General features: G+C 42.6%; 1 protein-coding gene across 2 annotated transcripts in view; it reads right to left on the bottom strand.

Annotated features, from left to right (window-relative positions):
- STON2 (stonin 2) overlaps positions 1-12,239 on the bottom strand; it is a 73,906-nt gene that overhangs the window by 37,916 nt on the left and 23,751 nt on the right. For both annotated transcript variants that reach the window (XM_040068146.2, XM_040068147.2), the window contains exon 4: positions 11,546-11,743. In XM_040068146.2, coding sequence (XP_039924080.1) covers positions 11,546-11,743 — 198 coding nt within the window. The remainder of the gene's footprint in view (positions 1-11,545; positions 11,744-12,239) is intronic.

The raw sequence follows: 12,239 nt of genomic DNA, 5'->3' as shown, positions 1-12,239 counted from the left end.
TTCTTCTGCAGGAAGGTGCAGAAGTGCCTTCTGCCAAGTAAAGGGGAATAACAGTACCTTTATTCATTTTTCTTTCCCTGCCAAAAGGGAATGCAGGATGCAGCCGGTCACCCACTAGAAACCGGGTGATGCCACTGGCATCAAAGCTTTTAAGCATTTAAGTTATTTTACACTGGAAAGGAATAGAAGCAGAGCAGCACCCAAAAGAGAAAAAATGGGCAGGAAGAGAGAAAACCCTGTGGTGAAGAAAGGGAAAAGGGACCATGCGGGTTAGAGCATTTCTTAGAACACTGGCAGTTGGGAGGCTCAGGAGCCACCTTGAAACTTTTCTGTAAAGCAGGAGATGGGCTGGAGCATGGGGATTAAAGCTATTCACTAAGAAATAATTCAAACATGGAAAAAATATAGCTTAGTCATCCATCCTTGTATTTTCTTCCCCCTTACTTCTTCCCCAGAGAAAGATACCAAGAGGCACATAAGGTTGGTTTCCAGGTCTAGCAGAAGCCTCCTGGGTCCTGGTCCCTTTCTGTTTGACCTGAGAATGATCCAAGAATTACCAGGTTAATCTCAATTGCCTTTGCTCATTGAAGAGTGATTCTTCTCACTGCCATCTGATGAGGGATGTGTTGATTTCTACTGACGTGGTTTCTCCCTTCATCCAGCAGACAAGGAGCTACTGGCTCTGGCAAAACCCTTCTTTCACACCTGTTTGTTCCATTAGTTGAGGTTTGGTTTCTTCAGACACGTGAGACAAACTGGTTTTGTTCAGTGGACACAGCTGGACTGTCAATCTCAGCAGAGCACAGCACATCCTTTTGCCCCAGCAGTCCCCCGCCCTCTGGCAGACCTGGATCAGCTTGGCAAGGGGACAGAGGACAGGGCTGAAGACTCAGTCACCACTTTTTAACATCTGAGTCTCTTGCCAACTGAATTACCTGGTGAAAGCAGATCACACTCAAGACACCTTCTCTGCATTTCCCTAACTCCCTTGCCCTCTCAATAGCCCCCCATTTCCAAAAGCATCACTGTTATGAGAACCCTCACGTCCATTGCCTCTGACTGCTCTTTTATTGAGATACCATCTGTTGTTGATGCCTTGTCTACTGGAGTCCTGACTTCTCTTAGCTAAGCTGCCCTGACCTTTATGAGAGATCATGTCATCTGATGCTGTCCATCTCTGGACACATACATGACTAATCAGGAAATCAAGCGCTCGTCATGATGTCTGAACTGTGCTGTGACACGTAGGCTGGTCCCTGCAAGCCTGGGACACAGAACAGCCCAGGGAGCTGAAGCTGAGTCCTGTAATTTTGATCCAGGCAGAGATCAAAAGCATACCTGCAGAGTTTGATCACATTGTGGGGAAGCCCTCATAACACTTGTTATATCTAAAGAATTTGCAGTGGCATTGACTTTAGCAGAGATGTATGGTCTTAGCAGAGTCCTGAGTACATACCCATGTTGTTAATCCATGTCTCTGTGTCTTCACTGCCTTTGCAGCCATGCTAAATCAAAGAAAACTGCTCATGAGTAATACAATCTGTATTAACCTTAAGGCCAGGTTTACCCTGAAAGTCCGAAGTCTGCCATCAGCAAGGACAGATCTGTGTGTCCAACAATAAGCACACAGCTCTGCTGAAACCTCTTCAGCTAAGCATGTTTTCAAATATGGCCTTTAAAGAAGTGCAGTTTGGTGGCTTTACCAAGAAAAGCATAATCTGCTCACTGAGACGGAGATGCAAGATGAAGACTGTGTAGTCCGATTACACATTTGCTGAAGAGACACACCAACACTCAAAGAAGGGGAACAATGCACGTGCAACTGCGTCAACAGTGAAATGCCTTTGTGTCTCTTCCTCCTTGGAGACGAAAAGCTCAAAAGATTTGCGGGGAATCCTGGAGGTCTCCCAGGATACACCATAGTTCACACTAATAATGTGTTGCTGGAGGCAACCGGGCCTGAACAAACAAATCAGTCCGGGGGAGGAGGAGCGGTGGGTTTATGAAAGCAAAGCCTCCAGGAAAGCCCCCCCTTACTCCTTTTATGTAAACTTTCCCACCCAGATCCTAATTCTGGCTGGCTGGTGAAGGGTCTGCTGCAGAGGAGGTGCAGTGAATTGCCCTGAGCCCACCTCATGTCCCACTTGTGGAGCCAAGTGTCCGTGCTGGGCAGCGCTGAGCACAGGAAGCGATGAAGCTGGCGCTGTGGCTGGCGTTACAAATGCACTAACACCCTCCAGCTGCCCGCTCTGCTGGCTGCACCATGTACGCTCTGTACGCTCTGTGCTGGCATGTGCTCCCATTCCAGCCCAGTCCCTTCTGAAGGCTCGTGCCTACCACCAAGCATACACACGCATCTGTAGCACAGGCAGGACATAGGAAGCGCATACAGACAACCAGTTTGAATATACTGCAAGGGTACTTGCCTGATGCACTGGTATAAAAGGAAATAAGATCCTGGGATGTATCAAGGAGACAATTCCTGAAGATATCAGACTGTGAGATCTCAGTCTTGCACAGTTTTGATCACCACACACCAAAAAGATTAATTCAAATAGCAACATGAGCTGAGAAAAGCTTTCTAGGATGAGTAGGAGAATGGAGAACCAGAGTATTAAAGAGCTTGTCTCATTCAGTTTAGCAAATGAACACAGAGAGGAAGTTAATTATCCTGTATAAATATATTAAAGTGCTTACACTGGAGAGGGCAAAAAGCTATTTGAAAGACAATATTGGCACAGGAACAAATGGATAGGAAATGGTCATGAATATATTTACACCACGGCCTTGGAAAAAGATTCCATTCCTATGATCTTAAGTGAATCTTGTTTAAAGCCCTCTGAAATGTCTACATGTGAAAATACAGCAGCTTCAATGAACCACTGACTAAAGTCTCCACTTAAATGGAATAATTTCTACAAAGCCTGTAACAGGCTTGAGAACACAGAGCTACGGGACATATGTTGGCAGGATCTCTAATCTCCTTTTAGACACTAAATCAAATGGCTAGATTTGAAGAGGAGCACTGAGCTGAAGCTGTTAGAAAATTTTGTTCAACTGTAACAAGAATAGCTGGGACATGAGAATCTTGGAAACAGTTTTAGGTGTAAAACTCAGATCTGGACTTCTTCACAAAAAGTACTGAGCACTCTTAATAGTTTTAAAAAATTGATTAAGTGATTAGTTCAGACCAGTGTCCATGAAAAATACTGCTGTACCACAAGGGTATTGACAAGTAAACTGGACTGGCATCCATGTGAAAAAACCCAGAATCACAATTCTCATTCTTGCTAATCAAGATCAGAATGATGAAATAGCATGAAGTCTCCTCTTTCTCTCATGTAATACGCACAGTCATAATGCAAATACCAGTTTATATAGGCAGAGGATTTTGGTCTCATCTGTCAAACATGAGGACAATTAAGACCAAATTGCTTCTAATAACAGATGAACGTGGTTATTAAGATTCATGTCATATCTGTGTTTCAGTATTATATCATTTGATCAAGGCTAGATGAGGTAATAACCAGAGATATTGAAGCAAAGACATAAATCAGCAATTTCTCTGGAGGACTGTCATCGAACTCTGTTCATTTCTGCCTTGAAAGAACAGTGTTACATTTTTTCCCTAACACCGGGGCTGAATAAAAGAAAAAAGGAGGCAGAAGTTCTGATAAAAATGGACATTTATCACAAGTTTCTAAGTGGGCACAAGAAAATAAGTTGTCAACATAGAAGCTGAAGTTTTTGCTTAAATTATTCTGTTCACTAGTCATGTTTTTGACAAATCTCCTTCCTATTTTATCCCACACTGTTCTTTGAGGAGGTGACTCTATAACTGATCCCCTACAGGTGTTCATCATCCCTTTTCCAATTCCTGTGACGCGTAGTCCAGTGATCCCCTGAGCCTTTCTTAGGTTTCGGATGATATCACAGCAAGAGAGAAACAAGCAAATTCATGCATTTGGGTATTGTGAAATTTCTCATTCTTACTTGCTCTCTGCTGCTGCCAGCTTTTTCACCGGCTGTTTTACTTTGCCAGCTCCATTCAGCCCCTTCATAATCAGACAGGAAATTCCACACAGAACTGGGATCTCTAATGAAGAGCACATGAAATAATTTACAGCTCCTGTTAATTGGTACTACTGCTGAAGCTTTGCTTGCTTCTCTGCCATGTAGAATCAAGGGTGGAAAATTCCCAGTTCTCAGGTGAGCGACTCCTCCCTGCGGTGAATCCTGCCTTGGTTTGGGAGCTGCAGAATTGTTTTCCTTGGGGTGCAGCCAGTGCTGTAGGGCACTGGCTGTGGTGCTGAGCAGCATGAAGCTGGGACAGTGCTTCTCCAGAGCTACTCTATGGCTACAGTGCCATTCCTGCCTCCTGCCAGCAGGACAGGAGCATGCTGCCAGGAGCTGAATGCAACAGGGGAGATGATGTTGCTGAAGACTGCCAGTAATGCTTTCCACTTTGAAAGAGATGGATGTGGGGAGATATGTTGGTGCTCTTCTCTCCCAGTAGCTTTAAGCTTGGAAGCCACTTAGCATTCTGCAGAATTGGTCCTAATAAACCAAGCTGTTGTTCTGTGAACACAGCAATTACAGATAGCTGCTGGACTTAAGCATTCCATCTCAAATTAAGCTTTACACTGAAATGTCCTGCCCAGCTGCAAAATCTCCTGCTGAACTCCTCAGGCTTATCATATCAGCACGTGGCTTTCTGCATTAGAGACCAACTGGGGCCAATGTAAACACTGTGGCTGAGGAATCACAGACTTACAAACAGAAATAAAGGGCTTCCTACCACCTAGTCTGCCTCACTGGCCTGAGACAAACTACAAAGCATCTAATCATATCTATTATCTCAGGTTATTGCCTATATAAAGGCAGATCAGAAGGTCAGTCCTTCGACTCACCCTGAGCTTCTCTCTGCTGTCCTTTCAGCTAATCTGACTATGTAAAAACACTGGTGAATAGGTGTGAAAAGGGTGAACTTCATCAAGAATACCATGAAGGCTCAGCATTTAGCTCCTCTCTAATAAAGATAACCCTGCTACAAACCCACAGTTACTGTACCTCGCACTTCGGAATAGCCATGAGAAGAAAGCTCAGCACCTGAACTAGGAGATGCTCATTTAACTGCTTGCAGCACAGGGCCAATGACATGCACGAGATCAGAACTGATTCTGTGCTAGCAAGCAGACAAGAAAACACTCAATTAAACAGCAAGGTTATTTTTTTATATATATATATATATATATATATATATATATATATATATATATATAAAAATATATATATAAAAAGTCTTTAATGATAATATTTCCAAGCAATAATTCCATTCTTAGAATGTGGAGGAGCAGGGAAGGCCTAATTAATTCACAGGGATAAGCACTGTAAGACTCAGCCTAGCAGGCATTAGTAGAAGCAGAGACTTCTGAGCTTTTTTCTAACTCCTATCTTACTATAAGAGCAAGGTTAAATCCTGTCCTCCTACACACTGATATTGCTCATTGTTTCTGAAGGAAAAGCAAGAATCTGTTAGTCCTACAGCAGCATCAATCACTCTTCTCTGTTACTTTGCCTCACAAAGAAGATAAATAATCAGTGTTATTTTCTGCGCCGTAGTGGAGGTAGATACTGGACCCTTTGAAGTTAGCAGACTAAATTTAGCCCCACAAGAGCTGGTAGAGCTGAGCTCAGTGACATCTCATCTTGCTTTAAGTGTTATCACTAGGACAGTCCTTTTTAAAAATGAAGTTTTGAAGGTATGGAAATGACTGATCAGGGACTAAGTTTGCTACAGCTGATGTTAACAGAAAGATACTATGCAAATACTTGCTCAGGATATGGTAGCATTATAGAATGGCTTGGGTTGGAAGCAACCTTAAAAATCATCATTTCAACCACCCTGCCATGAGCAGGGACACCTTCCACTAGACCAGCTTGCTCCAAGCCATATCCAGCCTGCCCTAAACACATCCAGGGATGGGGCTTCCACAGCTTCTCTGGGCAATGTCTTCCAGAGCCTCACCACCCTCACAGTAAAGAATTTCTTCCATATTCCCAGCTCACGTTGAGCTTTTCATTCACCAACACACCCACATGTTTTTCCTCAGGGCTGTTCTCAATACATTCTCTGCTCAGCCTGCAGTTGTGCTGTATATTTCAGACTGAAAGGTTTGGTGCAGAAATGATTGGGTGAGGTTCTTTGGCCTGAGACATGCAAGAGGCCAGACTGGACAATAATAATGACATCACAGTACTCCTTTCTAGCCTTAAAGCCAATGAATCAGATGACTGCTTGACCAAGATTATTTTGTAATTCTCTCTACTGAACAGATAGAAAAAAACTCCCATTTGCTTATTGTTGTACTTGTTGTTTGTTCCTTCTAACACGTCTCCTTCCTCCTGTCAGATTTTCTGTTCCTTCCTTCCTGCCTCAAGGAGGGACTGGGACAGTGACTCTGATCCACTGCTTTTACCTGCAGCCTTCATCAAAGAGCAAGATGGTCAGTCTGTATGGCAAAAGCTATTTCTACTTCACCTAGGTCCAGCTTGCACAACCAAGCTGCAGGCTTCCCCACTGCAAAACAGGGATGATGACTGAACACTGCTGCAGAGGTCATTGGGATACTGCAGCCAGGAAACCCTGAAGATGAGCTAATTCCCAGTACACAGGTCTAGCCTGGGATGACAACACTTCTACTGCTATGAATTATCTAGACCGAGCTTCCCAGACCTGTCCCACTAATTCATTATTCTTCAAGAAGCTAAAAATGTATGAGAAAAATCTAGGAGGACAGCTAGGATATAAAACTCCTGAATTGTTAATTTCAGACACGAAAAATAAAAACCCCCGCCTCTGGTGCTGAATCTAGCCCTTACAGGTTGGAGTTGTTTAAGAGTATATTTTAGGTGCTATTTGTTCATGGTACTCTGGAACTCCCTCCTCCTTGAAGCAAGGGTTGGATGTTCCTCTCTGCAGCCTCTCATGTACAAGTTTTTCATGTGTCTGGGACTGGGACACCAGCACAAGCTGGTTAATACAGCATAACTGAAATGCATTTCTGGATGGAAGGTGGTAATCATCAGCATATATTATTTTCCTCTTTGCCATGGTAATTAAGATGGAATAATTTCAGAAGTTGTAGCCTGCTCACGGAGTTCATTGCACAGCTATATAATCTGTTCAAAGCTGCTTGTTTGAAACTCACAGAACACCTTCTTGCAGTCATCATATTGGGACTCAGTATGTAGCTGGCTACAGTTGCAGAAGAAATGTAACAGAACTACTGCAGCAAAGCATTAGGAAAGGTTTGAAAAGTTACTACTTGCCCTCTATTACCTTCAAGAGATAGCTGGAGCTGAGCTTGTCAGAATTACCATTTCCAAGTTTTGGAATAGAAGCTCCAGAACCCCATTAAATGACGTGTTTTACTTTGAAAATAACAACATTTTCAGAATGAATTCCTTGTGCTATTTATGAACTATCTGGACTTTGCAAAGTTAGAGGTCACACATACAACCTTCTATCTCCAAACATGCAGATGTTCTCAGAAAATAATAACATAGCAATTTCCTCAGCATCCCAGTAGTCCCAGAGAGACAAGAAAGTGCCAAAGAGAACAACTCGTCAGCAATTTGAACCGTTAACATCAAACATGGCATAGCTGCAGCTTCGCTAAGATACAAACCACAACAAAAACAACACAACTAGCAACAATGCACCTAACACTGCTATGGGAAAACTTATGCCTACACACAGACATACACAAACACAGCTTTATTATATAATACGGAGAGATTCTATTGTATATTCTATTAAGTTTGTAATAGAATATAGTTTATGAGCTACAAAAAAATACATAATCTTTATTATATACATACTGACCATATATAATTATTTATATGTTGTATACAATATCATTTTAATTTACATAAATAAAAGTATTTTTAAGAAGAATGGTGATATGCAGAAATCTAAATCAAGCTGTGAGGTATTTGGGTACAACCTCAGAACAGATTCATAACCACAGTTACAAGAAGGCCTCTCCTTTGCTCCTCTGTCTCACAGATATTTAGCCTTTTTTGAAAGCTGAGACAGGCATCTGCTCCAGAAGGAACAAATACTCGTATTGTATCAGTAACAGAGATGCCCTGTGTTACTTATCTTGCAGGGCACAGCACAAAGGCCAAAAGTTCCCACTTCTTTTCATGCTCATCGATCCAAGCTGAGCGACATGGCCAGGCACGGTAAGAACTCTGAGGCAAGGGGCACTTCACCAGCACCAAACACAGCCTCACACACACTGTGAAACCAAAGCTGTGGCCAAGTGCTTGCTATTATAACCACATAAACATGCCCACGTTAAATGGACAGTCTGCTATCACCTGACCCACATTAACTGGCTACTTGCTGCAGGCTAAAGAGTCCCTTGTGCTGACGAAGATGAGGGTAATATAAAAGGCTTCTTGGTGCCAGAGTTCAAACAAGCATAGGCAATGAAGAGCAGCATCTTTCAGCTGCATTTTGACAGAAAAGCAGATCTTTTTCAGGTCTGCTCATGCAACATTTACCCTCACCACTGTGAACATTGCTGCCTTTACAGGACATCAGTCTGCTTATCCCAACTCCATCAGCTGGGAGGTTTTCTGCAGTCCCCTGTAGCAAGGGTAAACTTTCAGGCTGCATAATTCAGGTCTCTCTCATCTTTCTTAGATATCTTCCTAGGCCATATCTTGCAAAACCCCATCCATTATGTAAGCTCAAACCCATAGGTTTTTCACTAGAGTTTCGTGTCAGTTGTGAGAAAGTTAATTCCCAGCCAATTTTACTGGCTTAGTGCATCCCTGGACACCAAGATGCACATTTTTATGGCTGGGACTTGTCTCCGTGTATACCTGCAATCAGACCTACCTCAGGCTTTAATCTGTTCCCACACAAAACCCTGTGCCCTGAACTACCACAGGCAGTTGGTGTTTAAGTATTTTGCATGCAGGATAAATTCAAGACAAGTGGTGAAATTATGGAACAGGGTATCTTTTTATCCTGTTCAGGCAATAAAAATTCACCATTGCTAAAATAGTTATTTTACTTAGCATCTGACCACAGAGTAGAATTTTTCATGCTTTTCTCATCACTAGGTTTTTCTCACTTGAAATAGTATTAAACCCAGACTGTTTTATAGACCTGATTCTTTACCATCACTAAGTAGATCAAACAGTGACTTATTATTCTCATAGGGCTTTTAGTAGTGAAATTATTCTGACTTCTTTTTCCTTCCAGCAAGTTTGACCTTGGAGTCAACATCCTGGCTAGCAGTCAAAGTGACTTTATCATCACACAGAGCATGAAGACTCCTCTCTTTGCCTTCATGGCAAAATACATGCCATTTCACGGTCTTGATGGAGCCTTCAAACTTCACTACAGACTGAGGCAGCCAGTCCTTTCAGGGGAGAAATGCAAATCAAATGATTGAATCAAGTCAGGTTTGAAGAACTGAATTTCTGAAGGAGGGCAGAGAGGATGGAGAGAAGAAAATGTTCATACATTTTTTGTCCGCTTATGCACTGTTGCAATGGGATGATGGTGGACGGAACAACAGAAAATCAGCCAGAACTGTACAGTAATTCCATGGCCACTAAGTCCTCAGCTTCCCCACTTCTACGAACCTTCCTGATGCCAGCAGCCACCTTGGGGAGTGGACTGTGAGGCATCCCAGGAATGGGACAAACAGATGCACTTTGTTCATGCTGCCCTTTTGCAAACTCTACACCTTGCAACAGGAAGACTCTGTGTATTTCAACTACAAGTTCCAGTTCCACTAAGATACTGGAAGTGTATGTTATGTTTTATGTATCTTACGTTTATGATTAGTGTATCTTATGTTTTAACTAATAGCACAGCCTTGCTTATATTACCTCCTTTTTTACTTGTAAAAATTTTTAGGTGAATGGAGTTAAGTTTTTGTACTCGTCTTGCTAATAAATATGTCAGCTTGTGACTGACTGAGAAAGACATAGTAAGAAAGTTGCTCACAAAGCTTTTACTGAAGAATGAGGTTCACTTTGGGCCATATATAGGATATAATCCCAGATGTGTGACAGGCATATTCAGCAGTCCTTTTGTCTTTTGCCTATATGATGTGAAGTTATATACGGACTGGGCATCCCTCATTCCCTTTGCTCAGATGGAGACAGCCCCAGTGAGAGCAGCCTATACCAAATCAACAAAATACCAATATCCAGCACATACTCCAGCTTGCCTATTCTACCTTTCTACCAAAAAGTGGTTTCCCAACTCAGAGATACAGAGAAGCAGAGTATTCAAAAATAAAAATGGTCAGATTTGTGGTAACTTCATTATTTGAAAAAAGAAACAGCTCTACTTATCCAAAGTAACTACTGCTCCACAAATCCTTTGTCTACATACTGATCCAGCACCTACCATGCTGCTTTTTATAAATCTGCCTAGAAGTCTAACCCAGCTTCACTGAACCACCAAATAATACTCTTTGCAGGTGATGTATGCACATGTTTCTTATGGAAGGGTCATATGACCTCAGTGAGACTTAGGAAGCCCATCCTCACAAAACAGATCTCAGTTCCCACATATATTTACATTCACCACCTGAGAGAAAACACATTAAACATCTCCCAGGTCTGTCTGAGCTATCACAACACGAGGGAATCAATTTTCATCATCAAACTGGGCAGCTACTGACCTTCCTCAGCTTGGGCTAAACAGCTTGCAACATAGTGCAGGTGCTTCCTCCTGGAGCTGTGTATTTTTTTCTTAGTCCTGACATGTCAGCTTTTATATGCACTGTGAAAGTCAGCTTTGTCATTCAGGACTTCCCATTCTCCATGACATGACTGGTACCACTCTGCTTTATTTCTCCTGCTTCAGATTACCCAGAGTACAACTGAGGAGCAAAGAGCTACAATGCCACGTAGCACATTTTTCCGCACTCAGGATTGTGTCTGAATAGAGCCCTACAAGGTCAGATATAAGATCCTTAAATGGTTAAAATCTGCTACTGAACCATCTTATGTCATGTCTTACACTCTCTCTGCGTTTACTGTTCAGTAACAGTGCAAAGCACTATGCAAAGAATGCCTCCAGCAAACTGGATCTGTGTCTTGGCACTCACTGAAACAGAGGAGCAAGCAGAACTGGGCCTGCCTCAGCTGAATACACTGCTAAGAAAAATTCTGCATGGAAATTCAGGAAAGGCATCCAGCCTCTCCCACAACATACTAGTTCCTAGATCAGCTTAAGCTTACGTGGCATGTGAAAACCAGAAATGCTCCAAGTCTATCAACAGGTACATAGTTGCATTTGGCTCTAACTTCAGGAGCCTGCACATGTCAGTGCTGTGTAAAATCCAAGTGTGATTTTTTTGGAATTAGAGTAGAGCAAAATGTTAGTCTGCCTAATCCTTGAGTTTGTTCTGCTTTGGATCCATTCCCTGTGGCTCAATTCTGAACAGTGAATTTGAGAAGCATCAAAAAGATTGAGATGGAAGCTTGAAGGCTTCCCTCTTACCAGCTGAATCTGCTGCAGATGTTCTGCCACTGGTCAAGTCCTCAGTGTTAAGTGACTGCAGATCTGTGTAGGAGGGAGCAATGCTTGGGCTGCTGGTGTCCTCTGAGTTGGTTGTCCAGCTGCTCTCTGAGGCACAGGCTTGCCTCTCAGAAGAGTTGGAAGAGGGGGAAGTCCAGTTGGATGCTTTTGATGCAGACACTGGTTGCAAAAAACAGGCATTGGTTAGAGACACACAGGGCAATCTACCCAAAGATCACAACTCTTCCAAAGACATGCTAGATCAATGTACTGGGGCTCTTTAAATACAAATTCCAACATCCACAGCAACACAGTTATTTTATAACAAACACAGAGCTAGTGCCTGGCACTGCTACCCTCCAGCACTACTCAGCTGTCTGCCTTAGATTCAGTACTGCAGGCAGCCATATGCTTTCCTGTTGCTCAAGTATTGGAGAAGCTGCGACTTTTCAGAACAAGATTTCATGTTTCTGACACTGTTGACAAGACCTGAATATGTTTGTTGTGAAACACAGTGATGGTTTTTACAGCACCACAGATTTTTTTTAGTGGTTTTATTATATTTAATTAAGCATTCCCGATCCGTGACACCCACTCAAATGCAGTCATCATCTCAGGAATGCTCTGCATGGAGGGGGAGTATAAAAATAACCTGAAATGGGCCTATTGATGTGCA

This window comes from Hirundo rustica, chromosome 6, assembly GCF_015227805.2.
Source record: "Hirundo rustica isolate bHirRus1 chromosome 6, bHirRus1.pri.v3, whole genome shotgun sequence".
NCBI lineage: Eukaryota > Metazoa > Chordata > Aves > Passeriformes > Hirundinidae > Hirundo > Hirundo rustica.
Note: the sequence above shows the minus strand (reverse complement) of the source record. Positions and strands in the feature narration are given on the sequence as shown.